At 57.8% G+C, this 18,296-nt stretch overlaps 1 protein-coding gene across 2 annotated transcripts in view; it reads right to left on the reverse strand.

Moving 5' to 3' along the window:
* KCNG2 (potassium voltage-gated channel modifier subfamily G member 2) overlaps positions 1-18,296 on the reverse strand; it is a 72,633-nt gene that overhangs the window by 12,987 nt on the left and 41,350 nt on the right. For both annotated transcript variants that reach the window (XM_058691748.1, XM_058691747.1), the window contains exon 3: positions 15,483-16,073. In XM_058691748.1, the coding sequence (XP_058547731.1) occupies positions 15,483-16,037 (555 nt within the window). In that variant the 5' untranslated portion in view covers positions 16,038-16,073. The remainder of the gene's footprint in view (positions 1-15,482; positions 16,074-18,296) is intronic.

The raw sequence follows: 18,296 nt of genomic DNA on the forward strand, positions 1-18,296 counted from the left end.
CCGCACAGCCTTCCATCTCTGCCCTGTTGTCGTTTCAGAGCACCGAGCAGCGAGCTCTGCGGGCTCCACCACACTCTGTGCCGTAACTCGCGTGGGTTCAACCGGAGAGTAAGGGCGTGGGGCGGGGGCCAGGGGGGCGGGTTTCTCCCTGTAAGCCACACAGCAAGGGCACCTCGGGGCTCCCGGCCCGAAGGCCCATCACCCCGGCGTGAGGGGTCTGAACGCAGTGAGGGTCTCAGCAGAGACCCCGAGGCCTGCAGACTTTCCCTGTGTTTGCCTGGCGTGTAATTAAACTCTTAAATGGTCACGTGCCTTTGCCGCCTGTGTATTTTCTGGACACCGATGCCCATCTCGCTGTTCATGGGCCCGGTGTAGGCGGCAAAGCAGTCCAGGAGAGCTGGTGTCCTCAGCTGCAGGGCTGGGTCAAGAGTCCACCTCCGTCCCCACGCCGGACACCGTGAAGGACACACCCTATAAAAAGGACAAACCCTTATTGACTTATCTACTCATTCGTGAATGACTCTGTGTGCGGATTTTATCTTCAGCCTCCCATAAGTGCCTAAAAGAAAATATCTATTAACTCATTTCATTGTGAATTTATAATAATTTGACTTTGAACTGAATTGGGATTTATTCTCTCCGATTATCTATGGAAAAAGGTTCTTGTAGTGCAACTAGAAAAGTGGGAGAATATTAAATCTACTTCAGAGAACAGATTGTTTAAAAATAGCGAACATTTACATAGAGATAATGAATGTATTCATTTCAAATTGTCTCCACTGAGGCAGGGTGTCAATTCACGTTCCTGCTATCGCTCCGTTGACTAGTTTCGTGCCGTCTTTCGAAAAGAAATGGTTCCAGCTTCACTGTAAAGTGTTCCATACTCTGCCCGCCCCTACTTGGAACTGGCCTGGTCTTCCAAGGGGCCCCAGTCTGGCGTCTGTTGGTTTCTCCTGTGAGCAGCGTCCTGGACTAAAATGCCACGAAGGGTCTCTCCACAAACGAGGAAGGGCCCACGGTTTGGTGCCCTGAGCAGGGACGGACACTGTGCGGTGCCACAGCCTCGAACACACGTGTACCGAGGAGTGTCGTTCGTTCAGCGCATAATTCGCAGCCACTGTCCTTCATGTGGGGCCTTAGCTTCCCAGACACGCAGCACCAGTGACCCAGGCGCACTGCGTGGGTTCAGTGGCGAGCACACTTAGGTGTCTCCAGTGGCCTTCCCTTGTGGGAGTCCCTCCCACCGGACGCGAGGGTCGCGCGGAGCTCGCAAACGCTGGGTGCGGCCGATGACCTCCTTGCGTCTCTGCCGGTAGGAAATGTGCTTCTCTGTTTTTTTTTGAAAGAAACTAGACTATTTTTAATTATTTATTGATTTCAATTCTTGTTTTAATAACTTTTAAAGTTTATTTGTTAATTTTGAGAGAGCTAGAGAGAGAACCAGCAGGGGAGGGGCAGAGGAGGGGGACAGAGGATCCAAAGCAGGCCCTGCGCTGACAGCAGAGAGCCTGACTCAGGGCTTGAACTCATGAACCGTGAGACCACCACCTGAGCGGAAACCAAGACTCAGCCCTTAACCCACCGAGCCACCCAGGCGCCCCGGGGGAGTGATTTTCTCATTCGAGAACGTGATGTGCCTGCCTCTCCTCATTCAGCCATTTTGTGTCACACAGTAGAGTTACTGTTTTTTCTGTTATAAATATCCAACTTTTCTCGCTAAGATTGTTCCTGGGCATTTCGTGTGGTTTTTATTAGTGACCAGGATAGTTTTTGCATTAAATTTTCTATTACTGATAATATATTGAAAAGCGGCTGACATTCACATGTTTATTTGGAAGCCAGCTACGTTGACAAATTCATTTACTTACAACAACTTCTCAGCTAGTCCTCTCGGGTTTCATTTGATGTGCAAATAACGCAGCAAATTAGCTCTCAGTACAGAACACGGACAAAAGCCTTCCACCTGGTGATGCAGTCACTCAGCTGTGCGGCCTGAAGGGGTGAACGGTGTGTGTGCGAAATAGGGCTCGACACAGGTGTCTGCAACGGGTCCGCTGATGCTCGCGCTCGTGTCCTTGTCTCCCTCGGCTCCTGGACGTCACGGCTGATGGCAGTGTGTTCACAGATCTAGATCCGTCTTCTTCGTCACTTAGAATTTCATGTGTGAAAGGAACATTTACGCTTACTTTACCGTTCATATTTTATACTTCCTAAGAACTTGCTTATGCCAACTGTACTAATCGCTTATTAGAAATAAACGCGTCTGTGGTCTGTCTTCTGTCACCTGCTAACCAGATGCGGTGTGTGCACGGAATCGCCACCCCTCAGCCTGGTGCCGGGAGGAGCACTCAGGTCAGAGGCAAGGTTCTGGGGAGCCAGGCGACCACAGGGAGCTTGCAAAGCCGCACCGGACGACGGGCAGCGGGAGGTGGGCACTCAGAGCCGGGGCCTCGCCCCAAGTGCCTGCCCCGCCCTCGGATGCGGCAGCCTCCCCCTGCAGGTGTGACCTCGGGTGCCCTTGGGGCGCTGGGACCTCTGAGCGCATTCTGAGGCCGTGTCTGTGCCCGCCTGTGCCAAGGCCACGTGCTTTCGTCCGCTGGGGGCACAGGCTGCGTCTTTCCCTGGGCTAAATCCCTCCTTCTGGATTCCCAGGGTGTCTCCTGGGCCAGGGTAGTGGCACCCTCACCTCCCAGCCGTCACTCACATCTTTCCCGTGAGGACCCGCCGTGCGTCTCTTCACCGGGGGCTCCTGGGCGTGAGGGAGGCACAGCCAGATACATTTCAGGAGGGTCCCAGTGCCTACTGTCAGTAAAACAGGTGCAGAGGACGATGGGGGGGCAGCGCGGGAAGGCTTATACAGAGGTGGCCTTGGAGGGGACGGCCGCAGGAGCCCCACAGAGAGGCCACCTTGGGCGTGGAGCAGAGGACAGAGGGGCCCACGAGGGCCAGCAGGGGAGGACGCCGCAGGCAGCGTGAGGCCCCTGGGGACCCAGAATGTGGCGGAGGCTGGAGGCCATCCTCCCCGACCCCAGTGGCGGGTGCGGGGCCGCTGGGAAAACAGCCGCTGTGCACACAGAGCGAGAAGCAAAGCCACAAGCCAGCGAAGCAGAAGAAAAGACACCCTCACAGTGTGAGTGGTGAGGAAACATGCGGCGGGGCGTTGGCCTCCGGCCGATCGAGTGCGCGTCCCACCGGGAGCCGGCTTTCTTTAAGACGCAGGCGAACTGTTCCGAGGACGCGGCCCAGCGTTCGGGGACACGACCCGTGAGGTGCTCACGTGACCGCACGGGGCCCTTTGGGGCAGAAGTGGGGCCTGCAGCGTGACGGATGAGAATACCCAGGAAACAGCGAGCAGACGGTGCAAGGTCTGTGAGCGAGAACATTCATCCCAATGTGGCCTTACGTCCGCAAAGAACTACAACCAAAAGCGGTGAGGAGGGATACTCAAGAGTTACAGAACGACACGACTGTTCCATGCTGCACTGTCCGCGGACTGCATGCTGCTTTGCGACGGCATAAAGAGGCTCTGAGAGGCAGGGCAGGAAGGTGCGTGAGGCTCTGGACCTTTCTCTAGGCAGCAAGTGGTATGCTTAGCCAGGAAGGCACTTGTGAGGAGCTGCAAATTCCCCAGGCTGGTGGCAGGGGTGGGGGGCGGGCAGAGGGACAGGCCGCCCGGGGACCCCTAGGGCTGCAGTGACAGCGCAGGAGGCAGGTGGGAGGCACCTAACGCACCTGTCCCGGGACAGGACCCCAGGCTCGGCGGCTGTGTTCCCCCAGCTCCGCGGCACCCTGAGCCCACAAAACTGCTCTCGGGGAGGAGCCCGGCTCTGTCTCGAGATGGACATTTCCAGGCCAACTCAGAAAACATCCACCCCTGTGAGTCCCGCCTGGAAACGCAGCTCCGACAGAGCCCGGGCAGCACGGGACCCCGACTGCTCCCCCCAGAGGGCCCAAGAGCCCCCAGTTTACAAATTTCACAAATGTATTTCCTGCCGGTGTCCCAACTCCGAACCTTTAGCAAACTACATGTGTTGATAAATTAATATTTTTGGTAAAATAAACAGCAGAAGCTCCTCATTTGGGAATAGCCATTTTGCTGAATTAGAATAATGTATTATTATTAAAAATATCCCTTCATGGGGCGCCTGGGTGGCTCAATCGTTTGTGTCTGACTCTTGGTTGCGGCTTAGGTCATGATCTCAAGGTTTGTGAGTTTGAGTCCTGCTTGGGATTTTCTCTCTCCTTCTCTCTCTGCCCCTCCCCTGCCCATCCCCTCTCTCTCTCCCAAAAATAAATAAACATTAAAAAAATTAAAAAAAACCCCAACCCTGATGTCATACTTAATATTTCAGGCTTAGGTGGAGCCTAAAATCATCTGAATTCTCAGGTCTGTTCTCCTGGGTGGCGATGCCTGATGAATTTAGGTCCCTTAAAAATGCAGCTTCTGGGGCGCCTGGGTGGCGCAGTCGGTTAAGCGTCCGACTTCAGCCAGGTCACGATCTCGCGGTCCGTGAGTTCGAGCCCCGCGTCAGGCTCTGGGCCGATGGCTCGGGGCCTGGAGCCTGTTTCCGATTCTGTGTCTCCCTCTCTCTCTGCCCCTCCCCCGTTCATGCTCTGTCTCTCTCTGTCCCAAAAATAAATAAAAAACGTTGAAAAAAAAATGCAGCTTCTAAGTCAAAATAGTTCAATCCTATGAGGGAAACGCTGGGAGGCAATGAGATTATACACACTTGGAGAGATCTATTTCCACTTATTTCCGATAAGCATTTTTTTTTTTTTTTTAAATTTTTTTTTTTCAACGTTTTTTATTTATTTTTGGGACAGAGAGAGACAGAGCATGAACGGGGGAGGGGCAGAGAGAGGGAGACACAGAATCAGAAACAGGCTCCAGGCTCCGAGCCATCAGCCCAGAGCCTGACGCGGGGCTCGAACTCACGGACCGCGAGATCGTGACCTGGCTGAAGTCGGACGCTTAACCGACTGCGCCACCCAGGCGCCCCCGATAAGCATTTAATATTCTCATAGCAGCAGGGAAAGAAGGGACAGAAAGACTCCTTCACTGTGCAGTAACAGTAAAGCCCACCTTCTCCCTCTTGGGCTGTGGGCAGTGGGGGAGGGGGTCTTGTCTGCCGGCCGGTGGGAGTCCTGCTCGAACTCGGGCTGCAGGCAGTCCCGGGGCTCCCGAAGGGGCCAGGAGGGAGGGTGCGGACCTGGCCAGGTGCTCTGAACCCCACTGAGCACCCGGAGGGGAGGCAGAGGTGAGAGCGCTGGCCACATCTGGGTCACATCCTAGGCGTGACAAAGCACCTGCTGATCTCCATGCAAGATCGGGCGTCTGGTTTGCTGATGTCTTTGGATTGGCTTTCTCTGCTGTTCCACAGACCATTTACAGAAACCAGCTCTGGGAGAAGAAGGCTCTCCTGGGCACTGCCCAACCCCCCCCCCCCCCCCCCCCCCGCCCACCACTGCCATATCCTGCACACAGTTTAGTACCCTCGTTCGCGGAAAGGCAAAGAGAGTGGCCACATATTCAATTCTGTGTGCAAAGCACCATCCAAAGTAATTTACATGAATTATTCAGTTTAATCTCACTAGCTCTGAAGCGTCTGCATCTACAAGATGAGGTGGCCACGGCTCTGGAAGGAGGCAGCGGTGTTGCAAGGTCTTGCAGCTGTCGGGCAGGAAGTGGGAAGGGCCCTGCTCTGTGTGTAGAGCCTGAGAATTGAACAGGCACCCAGTGTTGCCTCTGACGGTGACAGGGAAGGAGAGCCTTGGACAGGTTCTGGCAAAAAGAGCCTGGGAGCTTGTCTCCAGTTCTGCACCAAAGGGCTTCGTCCTACCAATTAAAAGCTGAACAGATGGAAAGAGCGGCGGCTCGTTTGGAATCCGGGAGAAGGGAGAATGTGGCCCCAAGACCGGAGAGACAGCAGATAGGCGGAGGCAGACGCTCCAAACCGCCGCGGGAGCCAGCGCCGGGCAGGAGAACCCAAACTGTGATCGCCAGACGGCTGGACACTCAGCGTGGGCAAGTGTGAGAGGCTCCAGCCACGGGGTGGCCCCACCACGTGCTCAGACCTGCCTCCAGGAGCTTGACCACGTTCTCACAGACGATACACGGATGGCAAGTAAGCGCAGGAAAGCACGTTTCACGTCGACGTCATCAGGGAAATGCAGATTAAAACGACGACCAGATGCCACACGCACCTGTCAGAATGACCAAAATCCAAAATACCGACACCGAATCCTGGAGAGGACGCGCAACACCAGAAACTGTTATCCAGCGTAGTGGGAATGCAAAATGGTGCGGCCGCTTTGGAGGACAGGTTGCTGGTTTTTGTAAAGCTGAGTGTTCTCTTAGGTTCGATCGCACAATCGCACTCATCAGCTATCCAGATGAATTGAAAACCTGTATCTGTGCAAAAGCCTGCACACAATAAACACAGCAGCTTTATTCATAATCTGTCTATTCCTAACTGCCAAAACTTGGAAGCAACCACGATATCCTTCAGTAGATGATGGATAAATTGTGGTCCATCCAGACAATGGAATACTATCAGCAATAAAAGGAGACACGTTATCAAGCCACGAGAAGCCACGGGAGACCCTTAAATGCCTATTGCTGAGTGGAAAAAGCCAGTCTGAAAGGCGACATCCTGTGTGACTCCAAGTATAGGACACTCTGGGAAAGACAGAACTGTGGAGACAGGAAGACCAGTGGCTGTGGGGGGCGGTGGCGGGGAGGGACAAACACGCCGAACACAGTTTGTAGGGCAGTGAGACCGCTCTGCGTGATGCCATAACCGTGAACACGTGACCTTCTACTTTGGTCCCAACCCGCAGAATATACACCAAGAGTGACCCCTAATGTCCACCGCGGACTTTGGTTGATAATGACGCATCAGTGTTGCTTCATCAACAGGGACAAATGCACCACTCTGGGAGGATGCTGGTGATGATGGAGGCCGTGCGTGTCAGGGCAGGGGTCTAGCGGAAATCTCTGTGCCTTCCTCTCAATTTTTCTCTGAACCTGAAACTGCTCTAAAAATGGTTTTGAAAAAAAAGAGGGGCGCCTGAGTGGCTCAGTCGATTAAGTGCCCAACTCCTGATTTCCACCCAAGTCATGATCTCACCGTCGTGGGGCCAAACCCTGCATCCGGCTCCACTCAGGAGAGAGAGCCCGCTTGAGATTCTCTCTCCTCTCCCTTCTGCCCCTCCCCTGCTCATGCTCTCAACAACAACAACAACAACAGCAACAACAACAGGAATCTTGAAGCCTCTATTCTAGGCATTTGAGTGCAAGGCTTTTTTTTTTTTTAATGTGTATTTATTTTTGAGAGAGGCCGAGCGTGAGTGGGGGAGGAGCAGAGAGAGAGGGAGACACAGAATCCGAAGCTGCTCCAGGCTCTGAGCTGTCAGCAGAGCCTGACGCGGGGCTCAGACTCACAAATGGTGACACATGACCTGAGCCGAAGTCAGACGCTCAACGGACTGAGCCACCCAGGTGCCCTGAGTCTTTTTTCCAGACTGAAGCACAAATCCCGCATTTTTCCTGCCAGATGTGTCAGAGGCGGAGCAAAGTCCTCACATTTATCTCCAGGCACTCCTGGCTGTTTCCAGCCTGTAAGACTGTCGCCAAAGGGTCTCCTGCGAAAGCAGGCAATGGTCTCTCCAAAGCGGCGTGGACGATGGCCTGCGGCCTTGGACCGGAGTTGTGGGCAGGCTGGTGGGGCCGCTGGTGCCCAAGACAGCAGCCCCGGAGGAACAATCACCTAATTTTATCGAGAGGAAGGTGAACCAGGGCCCACACCAGGCATGTCTGTCCCCCAGAACAGGCGTGGTTCGCTGCACAAAATTTGCCACTGGAGTTCGCGGATCATCGGATCAGATCTTTGCAAACGGGAAAATAAACCAACCAAACTCATTCTCTGTTTCTGGGGGGTCCTGGAAGCCTCTTCTCCTGGCAGTGGTCCTGTGGCTTCCTTGGCCACCAGGGGCAGGGACTCCCTATGCTGTTCTCCACCGTCCGTATCCCTCAGCCGTGGGGAATCCCGCGACGGTCTGACAGGCCCGGCTGTGGTGGCACAGGCTGCTGACCCGTCTGTCTTTCCTTCCTCCCGTCAGCAAAGAGCAAGCTGAGTGTCACCTGGGCCTGTGGCCGCCCGGTCAGGACAGCGATCCCAGCCCCTCCACGTGTGTGCACCAATGGCACGTAGGACACAGGCTGCTCCCTGTGCGGCTACATTTCCTTGTGGAAGCCACCTGTCCCCTGCTGGGGGGGGGCCAGAGCCTCTCTGGACGAGGGAGGCATTGCACGCTGAGCACTCACAGCTGCCCGTGGCCCCCACTCACTGCCCCTGGATACGGAAGGGAGACGCCCGTCGTCTGGCCCTCTGGCAGTGGCCCCGGCCAGCATAGCTCTCTTGTGCTGGACAGAAAACTCTGGTGAGAGCTCGAGAGGAAAGCCCGGTCCCTGCGCTGTGCTCAGAGCCCGGGGTTCCTCCGCCTACTGGCTTTGTCTGTTAGCAGTGTAACAACCATAGGGCGGGGGCCGGGTGGCAGACATTTGTTCCTCAGGGTTCTGGAGGCTGGATGTCCAAGATCAGGGCGCCTGCAGATTCAGTGAGGGTCTGCCTCCTGGTTTGTAGACGGTGTCTTCTCACTGTGTCCTCTTGTGGCAGGAGAGGGGAGGGGGGCTCTGGGCCTCTTTTTTAAGGACACTAATGGGGGCTTAATCGCCCCCGTGACCTAATCGCCTCTCAAGGCCTGACCCCCTAAAACCATCCCCTTGGGGTTGGGTTTCAGTATGTGAGTTTGGCGAGACAACCGCAGTTCCTGTCCTTCCCACAGGCAAGACTCCTCCATTCTTTTTTTTAAATATATTTTTAACATTTATTTAGTTTTGAGGGAGAGAGAGAATGTGAGTGGGGGAGGGGCAGAGAGAGAGGGAGACACAGAATCCAAACAGGCTCCAGGCTCGGAGCTGTCAGCACAGAGCCCTACACGGGGCTCGAACCCACGAACCGTGAGATCATGACCTGAGCCAAAGTCAGTTGCTTAACCGACGGAGCCACCCAGGCGCCCCAAGACTCATTCATTCTATCCAACAGCCCCACAGTCTCACGTCATTGCAACGTCAGCTCCAAAGTCCAAGGCCAAAGCTTAGCTGACCCTTGTCTAAGGCAAGCGATACTCCAGATGTGATCCATCAGGGCAAAGTGCCCCACCTCCCCCGCCCCCCCGGCTGTGAACTGTGAACTGGGCCAGGTGTGTGCTCCCAAAATGCAACAGTCGGCCAGGGACAGGACAGACATTTCTGTCCAACAGGATGAAAGAAGGAGGACAGATAGGTCCCCTTTCGTTGGTTCTGATTCTGTTTCTCTGGAAAACCCTAACAAAGCTCACAAACAGCGAGGCTCTTACTCAGAGCACCTGGCAGAGCTCCGTGTGTGTGTCACGGCCACATGCAGTGGGAGCTTGGCCACCAGCTTTTCGATGCTGTTGCCAAAATGTTCCTGGTGAATTCAGGCTGCAATCACAGTCATGAAATCTGTAACTAATACGCGGGTCTTGTTTGGATCATGTGGGCTTTAAGGACAAAACCTGACTTAGCCCAAGACCAGCACCACCTCAGAGCGAGTGATGGCTTTGACACGCACCGCCTCCCCGAGCGCCTTTCCCGAAGACACCCTGTTCTCCGACAGTCTGCTGTGCGTGGCCCGTGCCCACGGCCAGCCGCGGGGTGGGCACTCAGCACCGTCTCCCAGCAACACCCCAGCTGCCGCCGCACAAAAGGAACCCAGGAGCCATTTGCTGGAATTAAACTTCCTGTGGCCCGTCCTCCAAACAGTTCTGAGGCCTCCGCTCCGAGCACGGAGTCGCCAGAACCGAGGTCTCCCTGCCAAGTCTGGCTACAGCCCACACTCAGCACGGCCTTGGCCTCTCCCGGCCACTGGAGTGAGCTGGGCCTCGGTGACCTTGCTCACTCCTGATGGAAGGTCGACACAGTAATTCAAGCGCGTGCTCACGGGCGCCCCCAAGTGGGTGTGTGGGCACCACAGCAGAGGGGACGAGGGAGACAGGAGAGCCTCCACCCTGCAGGTGCAGACCACAGATGCCACGGGGACTTGCTGAGCCTTCTAGGGAGAGGGAGCTTGGAGACGGCCCTCAGACTGGGGCCTGGGGTCTCCTTGTAAACAGCGGCGACAGCACCACTCCGGCTCTGTCCCCCCCCCCCCCCTCACCCCACGCTCCCTGTGAGCTCCTGGCATCAGAACGTGGACTCATCTGCCGAGTGGAGACCCTCCCACGTGGTCACAAAGGACACCTCTGGATTCTCACTACTGTGCTGTGTGTTCTGGGAACCGTGGGAAAGAGAGGGTATGCACTGGGCATGTTCTGGTTTAGTGAGTATTTTTTGGCGATCAGAGAATTCAGCGTCACTTTCTTTGGCCACGGATGTTTATGTTACCGATGTCGGTCTCTGTGCACAAGGTGGAACCACCGGGCAGATTGCCCCAAGACCTGGCCACGAGTTTTGAATTCAGGATGCCACCAAGCCTTTCGTCCTGGGACTCCACAGCTGCCCGTGGACCAGGTGCTGGGGAGTGAGCCCCGCTGTCGGTGGGAGCCACGGGAGGGAGGGCCAGCTCTGAGCTGCAGACCTTCTGGGGCCTGGCAGGGTAGGTCCTGCAGGTGGGGGCCAAGAAGCCGGCAGCCGTGGCCCTGGGGGCTGCTATTTGGCCGGGGGATGCGGGGTGCAGTGGGGAAGGGGCAGGGTGTGCTCGGAGAGGCCCCCGAAGCGAGGAAGCGTGCCTCAAAGAGCTGTCGGTGACACATGGCGACCGGCCCACGGATGAGTTAGGGTTGGGGTGTGCTCCACAGTGCTTAGGCGGCTGACTTCCTGTTACAGACACACGTGCCCGACGGTGAGGTCTTCTTCCCTCAGTATAGGGTCACCCTCGCCTCCCCCTTGCAGACTCTGCAGGGTACAGGTCCGACGCCGCAGGCCCAGCTACCACTTTTCACGGTTTTCAGGCCCAGACGCCCTCCCAGGAGGGGGGTTCGTTACTGGAGGAGGAGCTCTCGCCCATCTGCTCGGCGGAGACTGTGAACACAGCACAAACAAGCAGCCTGAGGACAGCAGCAGCTCACAGCAGTGTTTACCGTCCCCTGGGCACAGTCCTGGATTAGGGGCCCGATGTCATCCAGGGTCCTCATGAGATGGAGGCCTGAGGAAGGAGAACACGAAGGGGGCAGAGGCCACCGACCGGGAGCACACCTGCCCTGCAAGCTGCAGGGGGAGGCCGCGGCCGTCCTGGAGCCCCCGGGGGCTGGCCCAACCCACCCCAGCGGTCTGAGCCCAGCGGGCTGGGGGCCAGGACTGGGGGCAGCCACGTGGGCGTTGCCACCAGGCAGTCTGTGGCACTTTGTTTCAGGGCACAGGGAGCACACGCAGTGACCCGCGATGGAGTCAGAGTCAGATACGAGGTGCTCTCCATGAGCAGCACCTGCTAACTGGGCCTGACCTGGGCCTGACCACACACACTGTCACCCTCGGAATGGCAGGGTTTGGCGGCTTGGGCTAAGCCCTGAGGGTGACTCCAGCCATAGGAGGGGCCCTAGGGTCCCCTGGCTGCACGCCTCGCCCTGGGGTCATGTGGGGCCAGCACTGTGGCCTGGCCCAGTCCCCGCCTGCTGCTCGGCCTGACCTGGGGTCCTCTGGGCACCGGGGTGCTGGTGCTTCTATGTCAGCATCTGGACGGTCACGGGCCACCGAGTTGGGGGAGTAGTTCTGTGCCCCCCTGGCCCTCCTCATCTTAGAGGGAAGGAGCAGGAGGCAGGGATGAGCTGGGAGGGGGCTGTGCGTCTTCTCCGGCCTTTTGGGAGCAGCCCTGAGGGGCTGCCTGCTGGGGAAGTCCCTCTAAGCTCACGAAGGCCCCCAGAACTCACTGTCACTGCTGTGGGAGAGCTGAGTGGGGGAGGGACGCTTCCCGGCCCGGGTCCTTGGTGTGTGAGGAAGTGGGGCCCGTGGCTCTGGGCAGAAGAGCCTGGCTTCTGTGTTGCCCCAGGCCCCACCCACCCAATGGCAGCAGCTAGTTCCAGAACATCGTGTGCCCCAGGGTGAGTGAAGGGACTCCAGAAGGGACCGGAGAGCAGGAGACCGGGACCTCTGCTGAGCCAGGGCAGCTGTGGCACCAGGTGACCCCAGCCATCGTGGAGCTCCAGTCTCCAGGTGCTTGGCTTTCCCCAGCGTGTGGGGAGGCACCTCTACGCCCTCAGCCTCACGCCAAGCTGACGAGCACCCCCAGCACAGGGGTGGACGCGGGGACGGGTGGACAGACAACCGGGGCAAAGGGCGAGCCCTGGCCAAGGCCCCGGGGTCTCTGCTACGGTCTCCCACCCACACAGGCGAGCAGATGTGTGTGTATGCGTAAAATATGCCAGGCGTAACATTTACTACCTCAGGCCTTTTAAGTGCACGGCTCAGGGGCGTCAAGTACAGGCACAGGTTCGGCCAGCTGCCCGCCCCCCGCCCCCTCCGGGCTGCAGAGCCCCGCCCCACCTCAGCAGTCACCCCATCGTGGGGCCCCAGAGCCCCGCCCCTCCCCGGCAGCTGGGTCACTCCGCCGGCCGCAGAGCCCCAGCCCGCCGCAGGGAAGGGGTTTCTGTGTGGCAGTTAGCGATCCCGTGATGTCCACAGGAGGATCCCGTGTGGGGCCGAGACAGACGTGGACGGAGACGGCCTCCCCGAACCTGAGGGCTGGGACCCCCGGCAAGGGCACTCGCTCAGTCACAGAGGCATTTTAGGGACCAGCCCTGGGAACCACACAGCTGTTCTGCAAGCCCTTTAATCCCGGGGAACGATGTTTTCTCTCCTCCGTGCTTCTCTGGGCCAACACGTGAAAACGACCGCTGATGCTGGCACTGCCGGAGAGGAGACAGCTGATGGGGAGCACTTGCACTCACCTCTGCTTCTCCAGGTCACGCCCTGCTCCCCCAGCGCGGTTTTCCAGAAGACACTGGGTGCCTGTGGTCAGATCGTCCACTGGAATGTGGTTCAGGAGAAGCAGTTCTGTGGCCCACGCACATCAGAGCCGGTGGCCCACGGGCCTGCCCACCCGGCCTCGGAGGGCTCACTGGGAGCTTCAGAACAGTGCTTCCACTTTAGAAAGAAGTCTCTTAGCCGCTTGTTTAGAACCAGAGATCACACATGGAATATTTTAGCCCTGTAACTTTCAAGTTAAATTCTACTGGAAAAGACCAACAAAAAAATAATCAAAGGCTCCCAAGTTTCTCTCTTCCTCTCCGCCCTCCACCCCGTCCGCCTTGTGCCTGCAAAGAGTCGGTGGTGCAGCCACGGCAGAAAACAGTCTGGAGGCTCCCCGAAAAAGTACACGTAGAATGACCGCATGATCCAGCGGTTGTACTCCTGGGCGTCTACCCAAAATGACCGAGAGCAAGGACTCGGGCAGATGTTTTTACGTGAACGTCCACGGCAGTATAATGCGCCGTGGCCCAAAGGTGGAACCAACCCACGTGTCCAATGATAGACGAGCAAATAAGCAGAAGTGGTAGACGCGTACCACTGAAACGTTATTCAGCCTTAAAAAGGAAGAAAGCATAGACACCTGCTACGACACGGAATAACCTTAAGGACAATACGTTCAGTGAGATGTCAGTCCCCAAAACATAAATGCCGTCGGATTCCGCTTATGTGAGGCTCTCAGAGGAGTCGCAGTCATAGAGACATGGCAGATGGAGGATTCCAGGAGCTGGGGGAGGGCGCCCGGTGGGGAGCTCATGTTTAAGTGGACAGAGTTGCGGTTTGGAAAGGAGAAAAAGTCCTGGATATGGGTGGTGGTGACAACCACACAATGTGAATGTATTTAATACCACCGGGCAGCATACTTTAAAATGGTTAAGATATTGATACGTTTTGTGTATATTTCATCACACCTAGAAAGGTGACGAGTGACAGCACCTGCTGTTTATTCAGCACCTGCCACGTGCAGCGGGCCAGATGCTCCATCGGCGTCCCTCACGAGGCAACGGGGAGCGCACAGACATACGTCACCACGTGCTCACCGACACTGGATTATTACCCCGCAGTCCGATAACTGATTTGGTAAAACAGGACCTGGGCGGTATGAAGTGACGTTTCAGGAAATGGGGAGGGGGGCTGGCGACTATGAACAGTGGGTAACATGGAGGCCAGTGGATGCTCTGAGAGGGCCAGCTCGACTCCTGGGATGATGTCACGAACTGAGGCACCTCCAACTTCTCTTGTGTCCTGACTCTCACGTAAATGGCTCCCCTCCTATGTGCTGTATGGCGTTACTGCCATTTAGAAAAACCTAAGCACAACCGGGAGCCACGGCTCAGGAATCGGACGCCCAAACAGCCACGGGAGCCAAACCAATTTCCCGACAGTTACATTTACACGCGATCTGTGGTCAGGGTCGCCCTGCTCTCGGTCCAGCCGGCTAATGCCTAATGTTTCAGCTCTCCACTGTGTCTCTCGGTAAGGAGCTGACCCCACCAGGCACGACCTCCTGACCTCTGAAGGGCTCTAAGCTTTCACGGTGAGCTCTCTGCCCAAGAAAGGGGTTCATTCAGTCAGAGCCTCTGTGCCGCCCCTGGAGGGCGGGGCAGGGGGACTGCTGAGGGGTCATCCCCACCCCCCAGGAGGAAAGGCGGCGCTGGGCTCTGTCCTGCAAACACTGCGGTGTCCTCCCGCCTTCCATCCCTCTCGCCCCAGACAGCACACTCCAGGCTTTCCCCGAACGTTCCCTGAACCTTCCACGGTGCACTCAGTGCACAAACGCTGGTGAGCGTGGTGACATCCTAACCCGGAGCAACATTTCTGGCCACATGAGCTGGGTGCTGACATTGTCACAGACCAAAGAGGGGCGGGAAGTCTACCATTTGCTGGGAGACAGCCCCGGCACCTCAACAGACCGGCCCCGGGTCTGCCTCAGCAGACGCCCGTCCCTGGCTCCCGTGACCCGCAAGGATGTGGCGGTCACATCCCCTTGCTTCGAGATGACGGGACTTGAGATCAGAGCACACAACTCCCTAGACCTTCAGGACACTGAACGTTTTAGCTCCAAGTTGTCCAGGCTTTGAAGGCCCGACTGTTGGAGAGGTTCAGGGAAGGCCTGCTGACCAGAGAGAGGCCTCTCACTGGGTTCTCGAAACTGTCTAGTCAGTCAGGGCACGGCAGCCGGTCCGATGTGGGGGCCTCCTGGAGAAGGCCCACTCGGGGTGCCCTTAACCGGAGCAGGGGGGCGTCTGGCACCTGCAGGCGCCAACCACCCAGCGGGGGAGGGGGTGTCACGGACCATGGCTCGGCTGGCTCTCCCTCGGCCCGGCTGCCTCCGGCCCCCTCCCCCACCCCGGCTGGCCCCAACCTCCCCCGCCGCCACCACCGCCACCGGGTCCCCCGCCCTCAGGCCGTCCCCCGCGCCCCCGCCCGCGCTCACCCGCTCCTCCTCCGCGCGGATGTCCGGCATGGTGCTCAGGCACAGGCCGACGGCCGTGGCGGCGACGAAGGCGACGGACACGCAGGCGAAGAGCTTGCCGGCCGGCCCCGGGCGCGGGTCGTCCAGCAGGTCCCGAAGGCGGCGGCCCGGGCTCCGCGGCGGCCCCGCGCGCGCCTGGGCCGCCTCCTCCTCGCGGCGGCGCAGGCGGCGCAGGCAGCAGCGCTCCAGGCGCGCCTCGTCGATGCCCCAGTAGGCCAGCTCGTCGCGGAAGGCCAGCGCGCACGGGCCGCGCAGCAGCCGCAGCTTCCCGGCGCGCAGCAGCGCCACGATGGCGCGGAAGGCGCACGGGCTGCGGTCGAAGAAGAACTCGTCGCGGACCGCGTCGTAGTCGTCGCACACGCGCAGCAGCTCGTCGCGGCCGCGGCAGGCCCGCAGGCGCTCGAGGCGCGCGAGGGGACAGCGCGCCAGCGCCGCCCAGGCCAGGCGCACCCTGCAGCCGCCCACGTTGATGGTGACGACGCGCCGGCCGCCCGCGGGCTCGGGGCGCAGCGCCATGGCCCCGGGAGCCCGGCCGCGCTCAGGACGCAGCGCCTGCGAAGGAAAGGAGGCGTCAGGCGGCGCCGGGCGGGGGGGACCCCGCCAGGGAAAGGGGCCCTGCTGCCCCCACGTCCGTCCGCGGGGGGCCCGCGGAGCAGACCCGCTGCGTCTCCTGGTGACCGGCACCAAGGGCGGCCGCCCCGGAGGTGCCCCGCCCCCAGGGGATCCAGGCCGGGGCTCACCGGATCCTCAAACGAGGTCGAGGGAGGAGGACCACCTGTGGAACAAGGCGTAGGTGGACTCTGGAAAGCCAAGCTGGGTGCTGGATGTGACAGAGGGTGACCAGAACTGAATCTTGTGGGTACCTGTGCCTGCATTCCGGAGACCATGAACACCTGGGGGTAGCCTCCCGGCACCAAGGACATGGCTCCTTGGAGTCACAGTTTGGGGTAGGGACAGCCCGGCACCCCCAACTGCAAGGTGAGCTCTGTGTGAGAAACGGTGGGGGGGGGGGTGCTCTGGAGGGCACCAGCGAGGTCCGGGGCAGCCAGGAGGGCTTCCCAGAGGCAGATGACTGGGCAGCAAGTTGGGGGAAATGTGGAAGAAGTTGTACTGGAAGAGACAGACCTGGGTTACTTAAAATCCAGTGTTTGGGTGGTGGACACTGGGTGCCACGATTTCCCGAGCTGCTTCCTCAAATCGGAGACCCCGAGGGGCTTCAACTCACACCAACTCCAGGGCTCACAGACTGAACTTCTTAATGAGGCAACAGGACATCTGAACACACGCACTTGAAACTGCGGGGACTCAGCGGCGGCAGCACTGTGCCCGGGAGGCCTCTTGGGGGTGGCCCGTGGCCCTCCTGGGAGACTCTGTCCAGTCTCTGGAGCCACAGAGGCCGGCTGGTTGCAGTTCCGGGACAGGCTCAGGAGGTGCCGCGCCCTCCTGTGAGCTAAGGCAGAGGTGTGCCTTTGTGTGGATCAAGAGCCCCAGGGGGCGAAGCCCACACGCCCTCTCCTGGGGCTGCTGATGTCGCAGGTGGGACGACAGTTTCTGCCTGGAATACAAGTCCGGCTTCACCACGAGGGCCAGGATAACCCGGCTTCTATAACACACATGCTGGAAAGCCTGCTTGGGCTGCACGTGGCCTTGATCCCTCCCCCTTTCCAGGCTCCCTGCGGTCAGTCACACATGAAATTTGTGGAACAGGAGGGAGGATTCCTTTTGTGGCTAAATCAAATGTGTGCTCCGAATTCTCTTAGGCAAATGGATAATCAGTAAGAGGACTAGAACCTGGAACTCCTGTTAACAGTTTTCTTCCCCCGAATATACACTTAGAAATATAACTACAGGCCTCCTGGGTGGCTCAGTCGGTTAAGTGTCCGGCTCTTGATTTTGGCTCAGCTGATGACCTCACAGTGGAGAGACCTAGCCTCGAGGTGGGTTCCAGCTGGGTGTGGAGCCTCCTTGGGCTTCTCTCTCTCTCCCTCTGCCCCTCCCCCAATTTGTGCACGTGCTCCCTCTCTCTCTCGTCTTCAAAAAAAGAAAAAAAAGCAATACAATCATAAATCATATGTGAGTCCAAAAGTGTTTTAAGTCAACTTCCTGCTGACCTAAGAGGCTGCACAGTCACTTCCAAGCAGCCTGCACACACACCCTGTTCCCAATGTGCAGCGTGTAATGAGGAGGTCTGAGCACTCTGTTGTCAAGGGTGTGGGCTTGTCAGACACACCCACCTCTGGTAAGTGGGTTCAGCCATTAGGACAGCTGAGGGCGTGAACTAACCGGGCCTCTGTTGGGCTACGTCCTCAGGGAAGAGAAAAACTGGAAAACACGCAGCTGTCAGTAGAGGAAGATCGCGAGAGTTCTCTGCCTGGCTCTAGGTGAAAAACGACAGCATGGACCTAAAAGCCCACCTGCCGGGAACGCAAACTGGTGCAGCCGCTCTGGAAAACTGTGTGGAGGGTCCTTAAAAAGTTAAAAATAAAGCTACCCTCTGACCCAGCAATTGCACTACTATTTATCCAAGAGATAAAAAAAGGCTCGGTCGAAGGGGCACACGCAGTGCTATCGGCAGTAGCCGAAGTAGGGAAAGAGCCCAAATGTCCATCGACCGACGAATGGATAAAGGAGGTGTGGTAAATATATATATAATGGAATATCACTTGGAAATCAAAAAGAATGACATCTTGCCATTTGCAACAACGCGGATGGAACTGGAGGGTATTATGCTAAGCAAAATAAGTCAGTCAGAGAAAGACAAATATCATGTGTTTT

This window comes from Neofelis nebulosa, chromosome 11 (genome assembly GCF_028018385.1).
Source record: "Neofelis nebulosa isolate mNeoNeb1 chromosome 11, mNeoNeb1.pri, whole genome shotgun sequence".
NCBI lineage: Eukaryota > Metazoa > Chordata > Mammalia > Carnivora > Felidae > Neofelis > Neofelis nebulosa.